Below are 21903 nucleotides of genomic sequence, written 5' to 3'. Positions count from 1 at the left end.
TCATAATGTGTAAATAATGCTTATAAAAGGCTAACATTTTTTCATGTTCATCAGGTTCATTTGAAATAAAGCGCACAGGTATTTGAAACAGATGACATCATTTCTCAGCAGGGGAGCGAGGCAACTGGGGGCGGGGTGCGGCATGAACGCTGACATCAACAGCAGCAGCTCCTGCCCATTTCGCTCGCCAGCTTGTCCAGTTCAACACTCACCTACGTGAATCAGGAGCTAAACTGCCAAAACAACGAAACCGTGGAACGAGGGCGGGCGGAACTTCACTTTGCGCCTGCGCAGTGATGGAAGTGAAGCAAAATACCCGGATTTGGGGGCGGGACACCTGGCAACCGCAAACTTGGCGCATGAGCAGAGCTGACCTCCCTCCGGGGCCAGATGGGAGGGGCTGTGGTAGGAAGAATTGTGTGGCGCCCTCTGCGCCTGCGTCCCGGTGCAAGGTGGGGCAGCGGGCACCCGCACTGTAGGGTTCGCGCAGAACTGGGGGGCTACGGCCAACTGTCACACTAAGGGACGGTCGCGGGATGGCGACGACCTCCGGGTCCTCAGACTTGGTCGGCTCCGGAGCGCCCCCGCCTGGCGGGGGAGCCCAGACAGCAACGGTAGCGGAGGACGAGGAGCGAGAGGTGGTACGGGTCCGAGTCAAGGTGAGGTTAGAGTGGCCTGGCCGTCCGCCAGCCGCTCTGGATATCTCAGGAGATGGGAAGATGGCGATTGTTGTAGGCCACAGCACCTAGTAATGTGGTGGGTGGAGGGAAAGCTTCAAGGTGTGGTGCTTACGGAAATATGTTGGAACCTGGGGGCATAAAATGGAATGCCGGGGGCCTAGGGAAGAGAGAGGTGGGGTTTCTGAGTAGATGGGCGGGACTGTAAGGTTGAGGGAGGGGCCTCCAGCAGTTGAGGTACGGGCTCCGAGGAAGGAGGGGTATGCTGTTGTCCCTTGAAATCAGTCAACACGTGTGTTTGTGTTGAGTGCACTTTTGTGCAAATCCCCACCCTCGGTGAGCTGGCATGCTGGGGGGGAGGGACTTACTGCTAAAGCAGTGGCATGCTTTGGAGACTGCTTAGTGCCATGGAGAAATAATGCATACCATAGTGATCTAGGAGGTTCCTTTTGTAGCGGTAGACCCTCCCCTCCTGCCCCAAGTAGGTATTGTCAGAACACAAAGGAGTCAGCCGTGTGTATATCGGCTGAGGAAGAGTATTCGTTTCAGAGGGAAGAGCAGAGGCAGAGGTTAAGAGGAGAGGTGGGCTATGCTTGGCATGCTCCTGTGGGTCGGCTTGTTGCTGGGGCAGAGTGTGAGAGCGTGGTGGGAGGTGAAAGCGAGAGGTAAGAGGGCAAGTGGCAGAGCCTTGGTGTATACTCTGAGGAACAAAGCTGCTGGCGGTAGTTCCAGGGAGCAGCAGGCCTTGCTTAGACTCGGGTGGTGGCTGTCGCAGCAGCTGGGAAAAGGTCAATGTTCCAGACAGGGGCATCAGCACAAACAAAGGCCCGGAGTTAGGATGTGTTCGAGATAACTTTCAACCGCCTGAAACTATGTGAATATAGAGTTTAAAAGCTGGAGGGAGGGCCCAGTGCAGTAGCCTAGTGGCTAAAGTCCTCACCTTGCACGTGCTGGGATCCTATATGGGCGCCTGTACGTGTCATGGCTGATCCACTTCCCATCCAGTTCCCTGTCTGTGGCCTGGGAAAGCAGTCGAGGGTGGCCCAAAGCCTTGGGACCCTGCAGCCATGTGGCACACCTGGAGGAGGTTATTGGCTCCTGGCTTCAGATCGGCTCAGCTCCAGCTGTTGAAACCGTTTGGGGAGTTAACAGATGGAAGATCTTCCTCTCTGTTTCTCCTCTCTGTATATCTGACTTTCCAATAAAAATAAATAAATCTTAAAACAAAAAAAAACAAAAAGCTGGAGGGCGACCAGTCAGGGCCCTGTGGATCCAACTGCTCGGGACCTAGGGATGTCATCGAAGAGGTTTTTGATTTTTTTTATTACTTTTTTAAAAGATTTATTTATTTATTTGAAGGATTTGCAGACAGAGACAAAGAGATACAGTTCTTTCATCCTCTGGTCCACTCCCCAGGTGGCTGTCATGGCCAAGGCTGAGGTCAGAAGCTTCTCCTGGCTCTCCCATGTGGGTGACAGGATCCTAAGCCCTTGGGTTATTTTCTGCTGCTTTTCCCCAGGTCATTAGCAGGAAGCTGAGACAGAAGTGGATAAGCCAGGACTTGAACGCCTATGTGGGATGGTGGCATCACAGGCAGTGACTTTGGCTGTTACGTAACACTGCCAGACCCCCATACAGCAGGGGAATGTTGTTACAGATGCGCTCTTGTTATAGCTGCACTCAATTGGTTGCAGCTTGGAGGACCAATTTTTTTTTTCTTTTTTTTTAAAGATTTATTTATTTTTATTGGAAAGTCAGATATACAGAGAGGAGGAGAGACAGAGAGGAAGATCTTCCATCCAATGCTTCACTGCCCAAGCAGCTGCAATGGCTGTAGCTGAGCCAATCCGAAGCCAGGAGCCTCTTCTGGGTCTCCCATACGGGTGCAGGGTCCCAAGGCTTTGGGCCATCTTTGACTGCTTTCCTGGGCCACAAGCAGGGAGCTGGATGGGAAGCAGGGCTGCTGGGATTAGAACCTGCGCCCATATGGGATCCCAGTGCATTCAAGGCGAGGACTTTAGTCGCTAGGCTATTGTGCCAGGCCCAAAGAGGAGGACCAATTTTCAAAGGGGCAAGACTGAATGTGGAGATTTGGACCAGCATGGTCGGAGGGATACTGAGGAAGATTGGGCACTTGGACTATTAAAAGAGCTTCCTCCTTGGTCCCTTTTTCCCCTCGCCCCTCCCCAGCCCACACAATATATGGAACAGTCAGAAGGATCCAGGAGATATAGCAGGTTAAGCCTCCACCTGTGCTCTGCCATCCCATATGGCTGCCAGTTCATGTGTCAGCTGCTCCGCTTCCCATGCAGCTCCCTGCTTGTTACCTAAGAAAGCAGCAGAAGTGGCCAAAGTCTTAGGACCCTGCACCTATGTGGGAGACCTGGGAGAAGCTCCTGGTTCCTGGCCTACCCAGCTCTGACAATTACAGCCATCTAGGGAGTGAAGCAGTGCATAGATCTTTCTTTGTATCTATCCTTTTCTATCAACTCTGACTTTCAAATAAAAACAAATAGATCTTCCCCGGCACTGTGGCCTAGCAGCTAAAGTCCTCGCCTTGAATGCCCCAGGATCCCATATGGGCACCGGTTCTAGTCCCAGCAGCTCCACTTCCCATCGAGCTCCCTGCTTGTGGCCTGGGAAAGCAGTCGAGGACGGCCCAAAGATTTGGGACGCTGCACCCGCATGGGGGACCTGGAGGGAGTTCCTGGCTCCTGGCTTTGGATCGGCATAGCATCGGCCGTTGCGCTTACTTGGGGAGTGAATCATCGGACGGAAGATCTTCCTCTCTGTTCTCCTCTCTGTATATCTGACTTTCCAATAAAAATAAATAAATCTTAAAAAAAAAAAACCAAATAGACCTTTTTGAAAAATCCTTTGTCAGGCCACAACCCTTGTCACTAAGAAGCCCCCTGTGGCTGCCCCTCACTCTGTAGACAGAAGCTTTCACCATGGCCCCAGATAGCTCGCCTTGATGTGGCCCTTGCCACCTCCCTGAGCTCGCCTTCTGCCGCTCTGCACCTCCCATACTCTTCAGTTTGCTGAATGTAGCCCCACATTCTCTCTGCAGAAACATGAAAATTTTTTGGCTCCTGAGTTTCGCTCTTTCGCCGTAGACCCACAGATAACCTCGCTGGACGTGTTACAGCACATCCTCATTCGAGCCTTTGACTTGAACGGGTGAGTGGATGATACTGGAGCCTGGCCCCAAGAATGGCTGGCTCACTGTTGTGTAGTGTTCTGTTTGCTTGGTTTGCTCTTATGAATAGTCCCACCATGAACAGCACACATTGGCAGATCTCGGTGTATTGCAGAACGTCTAGTTTTAGGAGAAGTTCCTACCAGTGCCATTTCTGAATGAAATGCCTATTTCCCAAGTGTTCTTCAAGCATATTTTCCCAATTTACAACTTCACCAGCAGAGTTATCCAAAGCCTGGGTCCCTATCACCCTCATGAACACTGATCACTAAAAAACATTGCAAACTTTGCCAGCCCAGTCTGAGGGTGGGGAGAAGTGTTTTGCATCTTAGGAACAGGTATGTTGGTTATTTTGTTGTAGTGGTTGTTGGGGAGGAATACATGCCCATGATAATAAATGGAAACATGACAGAATTGATAAGCAGTTAGAATGCCTCCATGGTTACGGTGATTCTTGCGCAATGTGTCTCTTTGTACAGTCGCACAAGAATGTCTGGAAAAGAAATTCTTCAGTGTTATTTAACTTTGTTGCCTACCTTTCTTTGTTGTTATTGTGTAAAATAAAAGGCATAAGCCTTCTGGCTTTTTGAAAACAAGATTTTATGGGAAATGGAGTCCATAAAGGTGGCTGCTCTTTATTAGAAAGAAGAAACAGCCCAACACAGTTCAATGAAGTTCGTGCAGGGACTCAGTGTGCCAGTGCAAAACCAGCTTACACATGGGCTGCAGTTAGGGCATGGGCGGGTCTTGCCTTTTCGCAGGCTGAACCAGATAACAGCAGGGGTGTTCCCTGCACGGATGCAGCCTGCTCTTTACCTGGTGGTGATGGAAGGGACTACCTTAGGCTCTTCCTAGGAGCATAAAGCTGCCTTTTTCAGGAGTAGCATAACTTGTAGCTTTATTTTGTATGAAGTAAGAAGGCCCCAGCTTCCCACTTCTTCCCCTTCAGGTACCAGAAGGGAACAGCCTCTTTGCAATTCCCAGGGTCCCCTGCAGACATCATCAAATGTGTATCTGCTTCTGTGTTTGGGCAGCAAGGTGGCTCTGAACAGTATGACCTCCTCCTTTGTTCTGGAAACTGATTCTGAGGCCTTCAGCCTGCTGGGGCTCCTGAGAGTTCCATTCATATATCCTCTGTCCAGGAAGAAGAACTTTGGCATCAGCTACCTGGGTCGGGACCGGCTAGGCCAAGAAGCTTACCTCTCCCTCCTGTCGGATTGGGACCTCAGCACAGCCTTCGCCACTGCCTCCAAACCTTACCTACAGCTGCGGGTAGACATTCGACCTTCAGAGGACAGTGAGTACCCAATGCCTGGGACAGAATTCTGACTCCATGCTTGCAATCGACTTCTTTATACAGTGGATGGGTAGCAAGGTATACTGGGCATAGAGCCGGGCACGGCAACTGAATCTGTTTCCTTACCTATAAAATATAGCTAATGGTGTTTTAGGGTCACTGGGAGAATGAAATTCATTTTCAAATGCCCAGAACAGTGTCTGGCTGCACACTGGCTGCTCAGAAAGAGTTAGCTCTTATACTAATTCTCGTGTTGTACATTTAAAGCATATAGGCTAGTGGCAGATGTTATCTTCATGTAATGCAATTTAGCAGTGTAGCTATAGGATTTTTGATTTAGTGATATTGTTATTTAACACAATGCTTATCAAAACACAGCTGTTTTTATTCCTTCACTCACCCTGCCCCCATATTCATTTGTGCTCTTGCTCATTCATTTTTTTCCCTTGATCTCTCAGCCACTTTTTCTCATCTGTATTTTCCTACTGCTGCCCACATACTGGTTTCTGTAAGCATACAGAGACATTAAGACGTGGTCGCAAAGATTTGATTGTGCTGCATACGTTAGAGAATACTATTATACAGGTATTCATGTTCCTGGGTGTGTGTCTTGGGCGTTTTTGTGTTACTGTAACAGAATATCTGAGCTTAGGTAATGTACAAAGCCCAGAATTTTCTCTAGAACTAATGTGCCTGCAAAGCAACAGGTGATGCTTAAGGTCCTTGGGTTCTTGCCATCCATATGGGACACCAGGATGGAGTTCCTGGCTCCTGGTTTCAGCTTGGCCCAGCCCTGGCTGTTGTAGCTAACTAAGAAGTGAACCAAGGACCCAGTGCGGTAGCCTAGAGGCTAAAGTCCTCGCCTTGAACATGTCGGGATCCCATATGGGTGCCAGTTCTAATCCTGGTGTCCCTGCTTCCCATCCAGCTCCCTGCCTGTGGCCTGGGAAAGCAGTTGAGGATGGCACAAAGCCTCGGGACCCTGTACATGCGTGGGAAATAAGGAAGAAGCTCTGGGCTCCTGGCTTTGGATTGGCTCAGCTCTGGTCATTGCAGTCACTTGGGGAGTGAACCATCAGACAGAGGATCTTCCTCTCTGTCTCTCCTCCGCTCTGTATATTTGACTGTCCAATAAAAATAAATGTTAAAAAAAAAAGTGAATCAGAGAATTGAAGATTTTCTCTCACTCTCTTTTTCTTTTCTATTTTTCTAAGATTTATTTTATTTTTATTGCAAAGGCAGATATACAGAGAAGAGGAGAGACAGAGAGGAAGATCTTCCGTCCGATGACTCACTCCCCAAGTGAGCGCAATGGCCAGTGCTGCACCAGTCTGAAGCCAGGAGCCAGGAACTTCCTCCAGGTCTCCCACGCGGCTGCAGGGTCCCAAGGCTTTGGGCCATCCTCAACTGCTTTCCCAGGCCACAGGCAGGGAGCTGGACGGGAAGTGAGGACACCACGATTAGAACTGGCGCCCATATGGGATCCCAGTGTATTCAACACAAGGACTTTAGCCATTAGGCCACCACGCTGGGCCCGTAAATGTTTTGTTTTTAAGAAACATCTGCCTGGGCCCGGCACTGTGGCCTAGCGGCTAAAGTCCTCGCCTTGAAAGCCCCGGGATCCCATATGGGCACCAGTTCTAATCCCGGCAGCTCCACTTCCCATCCAGCTCCCTGCTTGTGGCCTGGGAAAGCAGTTGAGGACGGCCCAATGCATTGGGACCCTGCACCCGCGTGGGAGACCCGGAAGAGGTTCCTGGTTCCCGGCTTCGGATCGGCGCAGCACCGGCCCGTTGCAGCTCCCTTGGGGAGTGAATCATCAGACGGAAGATCTTCCTCTCTGTCTCTCTTCTCTGTGTATATCTGGCTGTAATAAAATGAATAAAATCTTTGAAAAAAAAAAAAAGAAACATCTGCCTGGCTGATGTGAAGAAAATTCCAACTACGGGACATATGTTGTAACGCAGCATCTCATATTAGAGTGTCAGTTCAGGTGCCTGCCACTTGGTGTTTCTGATCCAGCCTCTGCTTCTGTATCCAAGGCAGTGGAGGCTACCCAAGAGCTTGGGTTTCTGCCACCAACATGGGAGATCAGATGGAGTGGCTGGCGTCTGTTTTTGGGAGCATTTGGGGAGTAAACCAGCAGACAGAAAAATCAGTCTGCCTCTTTTTGTGTGTGTTTTGTTGTTGTTGCTTTTGTTTCTTTTTGTTTCTTTTTTTTTTAACCTGCCTCTTTTTCACTCTCCCAAGTAGATGGAAATAAACATTAAAAAACGTTATTAACTCCTAAGCCAACTCCATGTTGTTTTAATCATCGTAGCTTTGGAATGTTTAAAAGATTTATTTTATTTTTATTGGAAAGACAGATATACAAAAAGAAGCAGAGACAGAAAGATCTTCCGTCCACTAATTCATTCCCAAAGCAGCTGCAACGGCCAGAACTGCACTGATTTGAAGTCAGGAGCCTGGAGGCTCTTCTGGGTCTCCCATACCAGTGCAGGGTCATCCTGAACTGCTTTTCCAGGGCATAAACAGGGAGCTGGATGAGAAGTGGTGCTGCTGGGATTAGAACCAGCGTCCATCTGGGATCCTGGCGCACTCAAGGCAAGGACTTTAGCTGCGAGGCCACTGTGCCGGGCCCTACCCTGCCTTTCAAATGAACAAATAAACCTTTTAAAAAAAATAAAAGTGGGCCCAGTGCAGTAGCCTAGTGGCTGAAGTCCTAGCCTTGCATGTGCTAAGATCCCATATGGGCGCCAGTTCTAATCCCCGTGGTCTCGCTTCCCATTCAGCTCCCTGCTTGTGGCCTGGGAAAGCAGTCGAGGATGGCCCAAAGCCTTGGGACCCTGTACCGGTTTGGGAGACCTGGAGGAAGTTCCTGGCTCCTGGCTTCAGATTGGCGCAGCACTGGCCGTTGTGCTCACTTGGGGAGTGACTCATTGGACGAAAGATCTTCCTCTCTGTCTCTCCTCCTCTCTGTATATCTGACTTTGCAATAAAAAATAAATAAATAAAATAAATCTGAAAAAAAAGGAAGAAAGGCAGGGTGACAGAGAAAGGGGAGAAGCAGAGACAAAGAAAAACAGATTTCCAGCCCACTGGTTCACTTTGTAAAGACTGCTTAGCCAGGTTTAAGCTGGCTCAAAGCCTAGAATTCTGTTTTGCATCTGCCATAACAGTGTCAGGGGCCCAAGTGGACCATCTTGTACCTTCCCAAGTGCCTTAACAGGAAGCTGGACCCAAGGCAGAACATCTGGGCCTCGAGCTGGTGCATATGGGAGGCTGGTGTGCAGGTGGAAGCTTAACTAACTGCATCCTAATGCTAGTTCTTGTGATTTATTGTTCTACATTTTAAAATTTTTATTGAATTTGCTTGTATACTTTCTTACCTTTAATAGAATTAGCTCATCATCCCATTAAAATCCTGATTATTTCCTTGGAGTTGCATTTCTTTTTTATTTTCATTTCTAGCAACTGTGTTTTTTTTTTTTAAATATTTAGTTTTATTTGAAATGCAGAGTTATACAGAGTGAAGGACAGAGAGATAGATCTTCCATCTGCTGATTCACTCATCAAATGGCTGCAACAGCCAGAACTGAGCCAGTCTGAAGCCAGGAACCAGGAGCTTCTTACGAGTCTCCCACACAGGTGTGAGATCCCAGGGCTTTCGAGCATCCTTTGCTGTTTTCCCAGGCCGTAAGCAGAGAGCTGGATCAGAAGTGAAGCAGCTAGGACACAAAGCAGCACCCAAATGGGATGCTGGCACTTGAAGGTGGAAGATTAGCCTGTTGAGGTATTTCGCCTGCCAAAGAAGATACTTTTTAATCACCCACTAAATACATTCTGCTTTATTAAAATAATAACAATAATAAAATTTCAAATAATGTGGAAATCTCTGGGACACAATGTGGCCTGATCTCAAAAGTAGCTCAGTATGTACACTGATGGACTTCTACGTATTTACACACTCACATAGTAATCCACATATGGAGCCACACAAGTATGTATAGTAGATGTGGTGCATCAGCTGTTACTAAGCTAACATCGTGTATATGCAACTATAAATGTTATTTGTGGCATGCTTCTGATCATTTTCATGACCCTGACAGCAGTAGGCATGTGGTGAGCCACTTGGGTGGACTGGTCCCTTCTCTGGGAAGTAGGCCATTTCTGGCACCTCTGCCACTGGGAGGACAGCGAATCCTTTACTGTCACTGGCACTCCTTTTCCCATTTTTAGAAGGCGGCTTTATTTGTGTGTTTTTGTTCATGTGGAATGCTGTGAAACAAAGACAGATAGCCCTTTCATCCACAGATGAACACCCTGAATGCCCACATCAGCCAGAATGTGAAACCAGGAACCCAGAATACCACGTAGGTCTCCCATATGAGTGACAGGGATCCAAGTACCTGAGTCGTCACATGCTCCCTCCAGAATGAACCTTAGCAGGGAATTGGATGGGGAGCAGAAGAGTCCAGACTCGAACAAGGTACTCCAGGGGCCAGCGCTGTGGCACAATGATTGAAGCCACCCGCTGTAACATCAGGATCCCATATCAGAGCAAATCAGATTCAAATCACAGCTATTCTGCTTCCAGTCTGGCTTCCTGCTAACGTGCCTGGGAACACAGAGGATGACGACCCAAATACTTTGACCCCTGCCACCTACATGGAAGACCCATGCAGAGTTCCAGGATCCTTGCTTAGTTCTGGCCCAACACCAATTATTGTAAGCATTTGGAAAAGGAACCATCAGATTAGAGATTCTTCTCCCTCTCCCTTTCCCTATCTCTCTGTCACTCTACCTTTCAAATAAATAAATATTTTTTAAAAAGGCATTTCAAGGCCCAGCACAGTAGCCTAGCAGCTGAAGTCCTTGGGAGACTGGAAAGAGGCTCCTGGCTCCTGGCTTCAGATCGGCTCAGCTCCAGCCACTGTGGCCACTTAAGGTGTGAACCAGCAGATGGAAGATCTTTCTCTGTCTCTCCTTCTCTCTGTAAATCTGACTTTCCAATAAAAAAAATAAATCTTTATTTTAAAAAGGCATTTTAGGGACCTACACCCAAGCACCATAATACCACTAGAGGAAAGCATACAGAACACCGTGCAAGGAATAGGCATAGGCATGCTTTATTAAATAGTCACATCTTCTATGCAGATTTGCAGTATCACTTTTGCCTTATATTGGGTCTTCATGGTCATGCACATTGATTTTTAGTCTCTATTGCATTTCACCCAACTAGCTATGCTTGCTGCTGGGCTGATAGTGCGTTATTTTTTTTAAGAAGATTTATTTATCTTTATTGCAAAGTCAGATATACAGAGAAGAGGAGAGACAGAGAGGAAGATCTTCCGTCCGATGACTCACTCCCCAAGTGAGCACAACGGCCAGTGCTGAGCTGATCCGAAGCCAGGATCCAGGAACTTCCTCCAGGTTTCCCCTGTGGGTGCAGGGTCCCAAGGCTTTGGGCCATCCTCGACTGCTTTCCCAGGTCACAAGCAGGGAGCTGGATGGGAAGTGGGGCCGCTGGGATTAGAACCGGTGCCCATATGGGATCCTGGCGCACTCAAGGCAAGGACTTTAGCTGTGAGGCCATCGCGCCGGGCCCGACACCGTTATTTTTATGCTATTGGTTTTCTGGTCTGTTTTCATAAGACAAACCTCTGCCACCCTCCCACTGTTTTTTCTTTCCTTAGCTATTCTTAAATATGAATTCTTCACACGAACCTTAAAATAATTTCACCTAGTTCTAGGGGAAACCCTCTGAGATTACTGGCTGGCATTGCCCTAAATTTCTGTATTAATTTAGGGTCTGGCAAGTTTGATGACTATGTGATAAGGAAATGTCATACATAGCTCAAGTGTTATGCAATACCACCAGCAGGGTCTGGGCCAGCAGCCCATAAGGAAACACTTGGATGTTTTTCGGGAAATGTGTGCATATTCACACCATGCGGGTTACATAAAGACTATATATATATATATAGTCTTGGGTCAGCTGAGGTCAGGTTTTACCACTGGATAATATGCTTGCAGATAGTCTTGCCTATTTTTCTGAGTCTTGGTTTATCTTACTTTCGTCTAGGCAACTTCTATCTTTTCTGGTGGTGTGCTTTCAGCCTAGAGTCGCGCTCTTTCTGCCATTCATGTTGCCATTGTTGCTGTCTCCTTTGCGTTTGCCGATTGCACCTTTAGGTTTCTTCCTTTCGCAGCCATCCCTTGGCACCTTGTCTGAAGTATGCTTTCATCAAAGCTGCATTGCTGTATTTGTGCTTCTTACAGACTTGACGGTGAAATCGCCAGACCACTTCTCCAGTCTCTCCCACCCTCTACAGCTCTAGACCTACAAATTTGGAGCACTTCTAATTCTAACTCCCTGCTCTCTAACTCCCAACATTTGCGTTGTGTTTAGACCACTTCCATTCCCCAATCCCTCCACCCCCCATTTAAATTCCAGGTTACCGTTATCCTGTCTCGCTAACATTTTTTGAGTCACTTATATTCTAGGAATCCTAAGGTAACTCAAACTAATTTGCCAATTACATTCTCTCTATCATCTTACATTTTACTCTGCAGGACCATGTTGCTTAATGATGGGGCTCCAATCTGAGACATTTGTTGTTTGTTGATTTCCCATTGCATGAACATCATAGATGAGATGTTCTTACTACGTGAACCCAGATGGGATAGCCTCCTATACTGTGAGGCCGTGTGTGTGTGTGTGTGTGTGTGTGTGTGTGTGTGTGTGTGTGTAGTTCAGCTAATTCTCCTAGGGCCTTGATGCACAAAACACCACAAGATTTAGTTAAGCATAAGGGAAATTGATACAATCAAGAGATCCAGTAAATCAAAGGTATGTAAGGCTCCTGCCAGAATAATAAGACTTACTGTTTTACAGTAAGGTTTTTAATTTTTTAAAGATTTATTTTAATTTAAAAGAGATTTACAGAGAAAAGGAGAGAGATAGAGAGACACAGAGAGATCTTCCATTCCCTGGTTTACTCCCCAAGTGGCCCAATGGCCAGAGCTAGACCAGTCTGAAAAGGCAGGATCCAGGAGCTTCTTCCAGGTTTCCCATGTGCGGGTGCAGGGGCCCAAGCTGCCTTTTGCTGCTTTCCCAGTCAGGGAGCTAGATCAGAAGTAGGGCAGCTGGGATCTGAACCAGCACTCATATGGGATGCCAGCACCACAGACAGAGGTTTTAGTACTGTCAGGTACTAAATTATGGCTAGCCCCAAAATTTTTAGCTTTTAAAAACATGTTTGTTTGGGCCCAGAACAACAGCCTAGTGGCTAAATACTTGCCTTGCATCCCAGGATCCCATATGGGTGCTGGTTCAAGTCCCGGCTGTTCCACTTCCCATCCAGCCCCCTGCTTGTGGCCTGAGAAAGCAGTGGAGGACGGCCCAAAGCCTTGGGACCCTGCACCTGCATGGGAGACCTGGAGAAGCTCCTGGCTTTGGATCAGAAGAACGAACTTTCTGTATCTCCTCTCTGCTCTGTATATCTTGCCTTTCCAATCTAAAAATATTTTTTATGCAAAACATGTTTATGTAATCACTTTTATTTGTTGAAAGCATAATTTTAAGAGAGATCATCCATTCACTGCTTCACTCTCCAAATTCCTCACAACAATTGAGGCTGGTCCAGGCCAAAGTCAAGAACAAGGAACTCTATGTCTGCCATGTGGGTGCTTAAGCTATCCTCTGCTGCCTCCCAGAGTGCACATTAGCAGGAAGCTAGATGGGAAGTAGAGGCAGAGATGGGCCTCATCGCTAGGCATTCTGATATGGAACGTAGGCATCCCAAGTGGCAACTTCACATGCTGTGCCATGATGCCCTCTCCTAAGCTTCTTACAGTGGAAGCAGTACACTCTGAAATAATATTAGAATGTGGTACAGTAAGTACATAAACCAGCAATGTAGTTGTTTCCCTTATGATTACCAACTGTTCTGTACTGCACATCATTGTGGATGTTCTACATTTATCTCACCAGCAGTGCAGTAGGTGTGTTCACATCAGCATCCTGCATACCCTCGTGTGGCGTATTGTACTACAGCATGATAGTCTTGAGGTCATCACTAGGCAATATCTTCTGTTTTTAAAAATTTATTTTTGGGCCCGGAGGTCGAGCCCAGTGACACCATCGAGAATGTCAAGGCCAAGATCCAGGATTTATCCAAAATTTATTTTTGGCTCTGCGGCTAAAGTCCTCGCCTTGAACGCGCCGGGATCTCATATGGGCACCTGTTCTAATCCCGGCAGCTCCACTTCCCATCCATCTCCCTGCCTGTGGCCTGGGAAAGCAGTTGAGGACAGCCCAAAGCCTTGGGACCCTGCACCCGCGTGGGAGACCAGGGAGAGGTTCCAGGTACCCGGCTTAGGATCGGCGCAGCACCGACCGTTGTGGCTCCTTGGGGAGTGACTCATTGGACGAAAGATCTTCCTCTCTGTCTCTCCTCCAGTCAGATATACAGAGAGGAGGAGAGACAGAGAGGAAGATCTTCCTCCGATGAGGATAAAAATCCTAACCCCCTTACCCCAGATACAGGAAAAAAAAATGTGGAATCAATGGTCTTACCTACTTTCCTGTAGCCCTTGACTCTTTCTGCCCTAATCAACTATGTAAAGATTATAAAAATAAAATAATTACAAAACAAGATTTATTTATCTTTATTGGAAAGTCATATTTACAGAAAGGAGGAGAGACAAAGATCTTCAGTCTGGTAGCTCACTCCCCAAGTAGCCACAATGGCCGGAGCTGAACAGATCGGAACTCAGGAGCCCGGAGCCTCTTCCTGGTCTCCCACAAGAGTACAGGGTCCCAAAGCTTAATTGTGCAAGCATGATGGGTAGTCATTTATCCTCTCCTTTGCCTTTGCTGATCTGGAGCCGTCATACCCACTTGGGATTGATTTGCTTAGAGAACTTCACTGCTCTCCCCTCCTAGGGCACATGACTTGAATGTATCCTGATGGCTGTCTTTGGTCAGGTGGATTGGCACTCTTGCCTGGGTGTAGGGCTTTGGATGGGGGTCCTTTTTTCCTTAGTGCTGCAAGGGTACCACAAGCCATCTGTCTTCTCACATCCAGAGCTGTGGAACACAGGGGCATTGCCAGTCTGCTTTCTGTTGTCAGCAGCCCATTCTTTGGCTTTGGAAACTGACAAGAATTTTCCCTCGTTCACAGAATTTGGGCATTTGACCAGCATATGAGTAGGGGTAGGAGAGGCCTCATGAAAGAGTTGTTTATTCACTAGTCCCACCTGATGAGCTGTTTCATCTCAGAAAAGTCCTTCTTCCTACCTGTTTCCTGTTTAATCTGGACATTTTCACCTGATCCCTGTCCTCTCCTTGCATTTCCTGATCTCCTGGGCCAGGCCTCAGGTCTCTTCATCTCTTCATTCAAATGATCAAACCTTAGTTCTGTCTCTCTTTTTTTTAAATTTCCCTGTTCTTTTTTTGTAAATATTTATCTATTTATTTCAAATACACAGAGAGAGAGAAAAAGAAAGAGAGAGGGGGAATGTTTTCCATCTGTTGGTTCACTCCCCAAGTGGCTACAATGGCCAGGTCTTAGCCAGGCTAAAGCCTGGACCTTCATCCAGGTCTCTCACGTGGATGGCATAACCCCAGTGACGTGGGCCATCATCCACTGCCTTCCCAGACACATGAGCAGGGAGCTAGACTGGAAATGGAGCACCTGGAACTCGAACCAGCACCCACATGAGTTGCCAGTGCTGCAGGCTGTGTAGTTTAATGTGCTGCACCACAATACCAGCCATTAAGTTGCTCTGCAACTCATATGAACTTCTTTGTGTCACCTGTTAAATATTTTAGAAACTCAGGCATCTGTTGGAGAGTGGAGAGGAGCCGGGAGGGAGCAGAGGCCTGGTAGGAGGCAGCTGCAGATGAAAGAAGAGCTGTAGATGAAACAAGAGGTAGACTCGAAGTCATTTTTACACACGGGAGCCACAGGGCAAAGCAGCAGCTTGCCCCGGGGAATGGGGGCATGACAGGGGCACGGATGGACATCTCTTAGGTTTCAGGCTTCACCCTTGGGCCGTTCAGGTTTACAGGGCTCCATGAGACATCCAGGGAACTTCTGTGGCAAACCAAACATTGCCAAAATTTTGCTTACCCGTCCACTCCATGTGAGCAAGAAGGGGTGACAGAGAGAGGGAGGGAGAGGCACACAGAGAAACACGCTCTCCCACTACTGGATCACTTCCCAAATGCCAACAAACATACAGGGTTGGGTCAGGCCAAAGCCAGGGTCCAGGAACTGCACACAGATCTCCCATGTAGGTGGCAAGGGTCCAAGTATTGGGGCATCATCTGCTGCCTTCCCAGGCACATTAGCAGGGAACTAGATTAGAAGCAAAGGAGCCAAAAACTCCAACCAGGACTCCAATGTGGAATATGACCATCCCAACTGTCAGCTTAAGTCACCGCACCACTGTGCCCACCCTGAAATATCAGTTCATTCACTGTGGAGACTGCAGCGAGTATCTTATCCTGACTGTGCCTATGTTGTCATAATAAAAGGAGTAATTGGGCCCAGCACAATGGCCTAGTGGTTAAATCCTCACCTTGCAACCACTAGGGTCCTATACGGGCACCAGTTCATGTCCCAGCTGCTTTACTTCTCATCCAGCTCTCTGCTATGGAGTGAGAAAGCAGCAGAGGATGGCCCAATTCCTTGGGACCTTACACCTACATTGGAAACATGGAGCAGGCTCTTGGCTCCTGGCATCAAATTGGCTCAATTCCAACTGTTGCAGCCATTTGGAGAGTGAATCAGAGGATGGAAGCTATTTCTCTGTCACTCCTTCTCTCTATAAATCTGCCTTTCAAATAAAAAGGGGGGAAGAGGGAGGAGTGATTGTAATAGTAGCATTAAATGATAGAATTGTGAATACTGGGCCTGGCATGGTAACTTAGCGGCTAAAGTCTTCACCTTGCACGAGCGGAGATCCCATATGACCACTGGTTCTAATCCCGGCAGCCCCACTTCCCGTCCAGCTCCCTGCCTGTGGCCTGGGAAAGCAGTCAGGGACGGCCCAAAGGCTTGGGAGCCTACACCCACGTGGGAGACCCAGAGGAGGTTCCTGGCTCCTGGCTTTAGATCGGCGCAGCTCTGGCTGATGTGGTCACTTGGGGAATGAATCAGTGGACAGAGATCTTCCTCTCTGTCTCTTCTTTCTGTACAACTGTCTTTCCAATAAAAACAAATAAATAGGACCTGGTGTGGTAGCCTAGCAGCTAAAGTCCCTTGCCTTAAAGGCACCGGTTCTAATCCCAGCAGCCGCGCTTCCCATTCAGCTCCCTGCTTGTGGCCTGAGAAAGCAGTCAAGGTCAGCCAAAAGCCTTGGGATCCTGTACCCATGTGGGAGACCCAGAAGAGCTCCTGACTCCTGGCTTTGGATTGGCGCAGCTCTGGCTATTGTGCTCACTTGGGGAGTGAATCATTGAATGGAAGATCTTCCTCTTTGTCTCTCCTCCTATCTATATATCTGACTTTGTAATAAAAATAAATAGATCTTTAAAAATAAAAATAAATAAAATATGTAAAAAAATTGTGTGCAAAGGGCTCAGAACATCGCCTGGCACTTAGCATCATGCAGGTGTTAGCTGGTATTCTTCTTCTTTCCTTTCTTCCTTCCTTCCTTCCTTCCTTTCTCTTTCTTTCTCCTCTTTTTTTTTTTAAAGATTTATTTACTTCTATTTGAAAGGCAGATTTTTGCAGCTCGAGAAGGAAAGACAGAGAAAGGTCTCCCATCTGCTGGTTCACTTCCGAAATGGCCACAACAGCCAGAGCTGAACTGATCTGAAGCCAAGAGCCAGGAGCTTCCTCCGGGTCTCCCATGTGGATGCAGGGTCCCAAAGCCTTGGATCATCCTCTGCTGCTTTCCCAGGCCATAAGCAAGGAGCTGCGTCAGAAATGTGGGACTCAATCAGGCACTCAGAGGGGATGCTGGCATTTGCAGGTGGACGATTAGCCTGTTGAGTCACCTTACCAGCCCCTGGTGTTATTACTACTACTTAATGGTAATCCAATATCTCAGTGGCTGGCACGTAGTAAGTGCTCACCAAAGCATTCCTTTTAAAATTTTATTATTTTTTTTTTATTTGAAAGACAGAAACCTTTTATCTGCTACTTCACTCCCCAGATGCCTCCAGCAGCAGGGCTGGGCCAGGCTGAAGCCAGATCCTTGAATTACTTACATCTAGATCACTCATGTGGTTGTCAGACTCCAGTGCTTGAGCCATCACATTGTGATTCCCAAGGTACAAATTAACACGAATCTGAATCAGAAATGGAATCAAACCAGAACTCAAACCAGGCTTTCCAGTATGGGACGCAGGTGTCCTAATTGGCATCTCCTTTTTTATTTTTTTAAAGATTTATTGATTGATTTGAAAGGCAGAGTTGCACAGAGGAGACACACACATCTTCTTTCTGCTGGTTCACTCCCTAAATAGCAGCAACAGCCAGGGCTGGGCAGACTAAAGCCAGGACCTTCTTCCAGATTTGTGACATGAGTGAGGGTCCCAAGCACCTGGGCCATCTTCTATTGCTTTCCCAGGCTAATTAGCAAGGAGTTGGAACAGAAGTAGACCAGCAGGAATTGACCTAATAGCCATATGGGATGTTGGAGTCACACAGCTTTCCCCCACCAAGCCACGGCACCAGCTCAAAGTGGCATGCTATTTGCTGTGCCAGACACCTACCCCTAAGCATTATTTTATATTATTAAAATATTGGAGGCTATATCCAGCCATTTTGTCTGCAAAACATCGACCGCCAAAGAATTGCTCATAGTGTGATTTGGTTACATGTTTTGGAGGACATGAGAAGAGGGGATGGGAGTTTTGCATTGCCCTGCAGTGGCCTGGCATCTGTAGAAGAAGAATCAGGTCTTGAGGTCAGGGTCTTGGCCCTGCCCTCATGGTGCTTCCCTGCTTTACCCAGGTCCATTGCTGGAAGACTGGGACATAATCAGCCCCAAGGATGTCATTGGCTCCGATGTGCTGCTGGCTGAGAAGCGGTCATCGCTGACGACAGCTGCACTGCCCTTCACACAGTCCATCCTCTCTCAGGTGCTGGCAGTGACCCCAGGGGCCCCACCATGGTTGGAGGGTGGGGCCTAGCTGGCATCCCCTGATTCTGAGCCTCCCACTCGGCCTGTGCCCCTCACCTACCCAGCTGATCCACGTGGGCCACCCTCCTTCCTCCACAGGTAGGCCGTACCTTGTCCAAGGTCCAGCAGGTGCTGAGCTGGTCGTATGGGGAAGATGCCAAGCCCTTCAAGCCTCCCCTGAGTGATGCCGAGTTCCACACATACCTCAACCATGAAGGCCAGCTCTCCCGCCCTGAGGAGCTGCGGTTACGCATCTACCATGGCGGGGTGGAGCCCTCTCTGCGGAAGGTGAGCCTGCTCCATCATTTACTAGCTCCTTCAGTCTTGCACTCATCGGCAGCACTCCAGACACCTGTAGCCCACAAACTGGTGGCTGAGATGGAGATACTCCAGGGCAGCAGCGGGGGTGGGTGGGGTGGGAGGTGTGGTGTGTGTGTGTGTAGGGGGTTTGTGGACAGAGGTCTCACGTGACCCTGGGCAGGGGAGAAAGGAGTTGTAGGTGGATGATGACTGATTGATCTTTGGCCTCATCCCTCTCCTACCTGGCCAGGTGGTATGGAGGTACCTGCTGAATGTATACCCTGACGGGCTGACAGGCCGCGAGCGGATGGACTACATGAAACGCAAGAGCCGAGAGTATGAGCAGCTCAAGAGCGAGTGGGCACAGCGAGCAAGCCCAGAGGACCTGGAGTTCATCCGTAGCACAGTCCTCAAAGACGTGCTGCGCACTGACCGTGCCCACCCCTATTACGCAGGGCCTGAAGACGGGCCGCACCTGCGGGCCCTGCATGACCTACTCACCACTTACGCTGTTACCCACCCACAGGTGTCCTACTGCCAGGGCATGAGTGACCTCGCCTCACCCATTCTCGCCGTCATGGACCACGAGGGACATGCTTTTGTCTGCTTCTGTGGCATCATGAAGCGCCTGGCCGCCAACTTCCACCCTGATGGCCGTGCCATGGCCACCAAGTTTGCCCACCTCAAGTTGCTGCTGCGACACGCTGACCCTGACTTTTACCAGTACCTGCAAGAAGCCGGTGCTGACGACCTGTTCTTCTGTTACCGCTGGCTACTGCTTGAGCTCAAGCGCGAGTTCGCCTTCGATGACGCCCTGCGTATGCTTGAGGTCACCTGGAGCTCCTTGCCTCCTGACCCCCCGGAACATGAGGTGGAGCTCATTGGACCCCCTAGCCAAGCAGCAGAAACTGGCTTCAGTGGCCACAGGGGGCGGCCTATGCGCCAGCGGCACATGCTGAGGCCTGCCGGTGCAGGAGGCGGAGCCTTTGAAGATGCTGTTGACCACTTGGCCAACAGAAGTAGCCAAGGGCCTGGTGGTGGGGGCCGCCTCCTGCGGCAAGCTAGCCTGGATGGCCTACAGCAACTCAGGGATAACACGGGGCCCCGGAGGGACCCTTGTGTCCAGCTGCCCCACCCAGCCACCCTTCTCAACACCAAGTCCCTCTCCGAGCCCTTGCTGAACTCCCCAGACCCACTGCTTTCCTCCTCTTCCCATCCCGATTCCCCATCTTCCTCCTCTCCACCCTCCACCCAGGAGGCCTCTCCCACCAGCGACTTGGCCATAGGATCCCCTTTCATGGCAGAGGCAGGCTCTCCACAAGACCCTAGGAAGCCCCTGCCTCCCCCACCCCCACCCCCAGCAGGCCTGCCCCCGCCCCAGGAATTTGGCCGAGGGAACCCCTTCATGCTCTTCCTCTGCCTGGCCATCCTGCTGGAGCATCGTGACCACATCATGCGCAATGGGCTGGATTACAACGAGCTGGCCATGCACTTTGACCGCCTCGTGCGAAAACACCACTTGGGGCGCGTGCTGCGTCGGGCCAAGGCACTGTTCGCTGATTACCTGCAGTCAGAGGTGTGGGACTCGGAGGAGGGGGCTGAGGCTACAGCCCCGTCTTGACCAGGCAGCCCATCAACCCTGCCAGTTCTTTCTTTGCCGGGAGGGCCTTCACATGAGGCCCTCCTCCCCACCCTACCCCCCAACCTCCCTGCCTGCCACTCCTTGACCTGTTGGAGAGTTGGGCCTGAGTGTACTGGGCTCTGCTTCAGCATTGCCTCCCCCTCAATTTCCCCAGCAATCCCCAGAGGCTACAGCCTCTTCTTTCTGTTTCCATGCGCGGTTTTATTTTTAACTACACTTTGCACACACGAAGGTCATGGTAGTCTGTGTATTTCTCTCCCCGAATTCTTCACTAGGCAGGAGCTGCAGGGATGGTCCTTGAGCAGACAAAGCTGAAATCCTTGCCTTGGTGGAGGGTAGCTCCGACTCCCCCCAGTGGCAAGAGGGGCAGGGGTAGGGAGAGCGGCTGGGAATCTTAGGTGAGCCCAGATGCCAGAGGGCTTGAGGAAAGGCTGAAAGGCTGCCTGCGTTTGGTTTTTGGTTCATCTGCCTGCCTGGGGTGGGGGGCTGGGAGGGCAGGCATTAAGAATGCAGGTTTTCAGGACAGGACCCAGAAGCAGAGAGGAGAGGCGGTTCCTGGCTCCAAAAAGGGGCAAGGTTGTATTACAAAGACTGTAAAGTAATGAGCTGCTAAGAGGAACAGCAGGTGAGCTGCCCCTGGCATTTCACATGATCAGTTTTGCACGTGACCCTTCTCTGCCAGTCTTAGGCATGAATCCTAGCAGCCCTGGGACAGGAATCCAAGGCTCCTACCTTGGCATCTGCTTGGGAAGCAAGCTGAGGGACTGTAACCTTGCCATGTGATGTAGGGCCCTTAACCAGGCTGCCAACTCACAGCCCCTGCTGTGACCACTGCAGCCTCGACTCCTTATATAAGCATTTATTTGCCTTCTCCATTCCCATACAAATCAAGTATTCTTATCAAGTATTCTGGCACTAGAAGAAGCCACCTGCTCATTGCGAGACTCATGATCAAAAATGGTCCTTTTTTCCCACTGACCTCGGAAGATGGGGCTTTCTCACGGGTCTAGTGGGGTCCTCAGTTCATAGCCTTTCACTGTGCCAGGTCCTGGCCAGAAGTTGCTGCATTCAAAGTAGAAGGGGCATCGGGGCAGCCCATGCTCTTTATTTTCCCCCACCCCTAAGCATGTCATATAAAGGGAGGGTGACCTTCAAAAGGTTCCCATTGCCACAATGCTGAAGAGGGAGGAGACCATTCCTCAGATGAGAGCTCTGTGGCTTGAACAGGAGGAGACCACTGTGCACCCCCACAGTGTTTGCTGGATATAGGGAGCTCAGAGTCCCCTGAGGGCCACTCATGATAGGGGATGTTTGGCCCCCTGAGGATCAGAAATTTCCCTTTCTTCATAACCACCTGGTGCCCTTGGGCTCCAGGCTATGATTAATGAGCTCAGCCATTTGAAAGACCAGACTAGTCATTTCTGTGCATGGCAACTTGGGGGCCTCCAAGGACGAAAGCAAGAAGCCCTTTGTGTGAATCAGACACTAGGTGCCCTGAAGGGCAGAAAAATGTGTTCCTCTAGGGCACTGGAGGCTCTGGCTTCTGCCCAAATCAACAGATGGCATGAGCTGCTGGTTTCCGTGCCTGAAGCCAGCCAAAAGAAATTAGAGGGACACATGGATTCCAGAACCTGCAGTGTAGCTC

At 49.3% G+C, this 21903-nt stretch overlaps 1 protein-coding gene across 1 annotated transcript; it reads left to right on the top strand.

The window, feature by feature from the left end:
• Nucleotides 1-368: 368 nt before the first annotated feature.
• TBC1D25 (TBC1 domain family member 25) lies at nt 369-20529 on the top strand. The gene is made up of 6 exons (XM_004587893.2): nt 369-659; nt 3748-3857; nt 5019-5173; nt 18148-18275; nt 18416-18604; nt 18867-20529. Exons 1-6 carry the CDS (start codon nt 537-539, stop codon nt 20235-20237), a joined length of 2076 nt encoding a protein of 691 aa, XP_004587950.2. The 5' UTR covers nt 369-536; the 3' UTR covers nt 20238-20529.
• The last annotated feature ends 1374 nt before the right edge of the window (nt 20530-21903 follow it).

The sequence above is a fragment of the Ochotona princeps genome, chromosome X (assembly GCF_030435755.1).
Source record: "Ochotona princeps isolate mOchPri1 chromosome X, mOchPri1.hap1, whole genome shotgun sequence".
NCBI lineage: Eukaryota > Metazoa > Chordata > Mammalia > Lagomorpha > Ochotonidae > Ochotona > Ochotona princeps.
The sequence above is the reverse complement of the archived record's forward strand: the minus strand, read 5'-3'. Positions and strand labels throughout refer to the sequence as shown.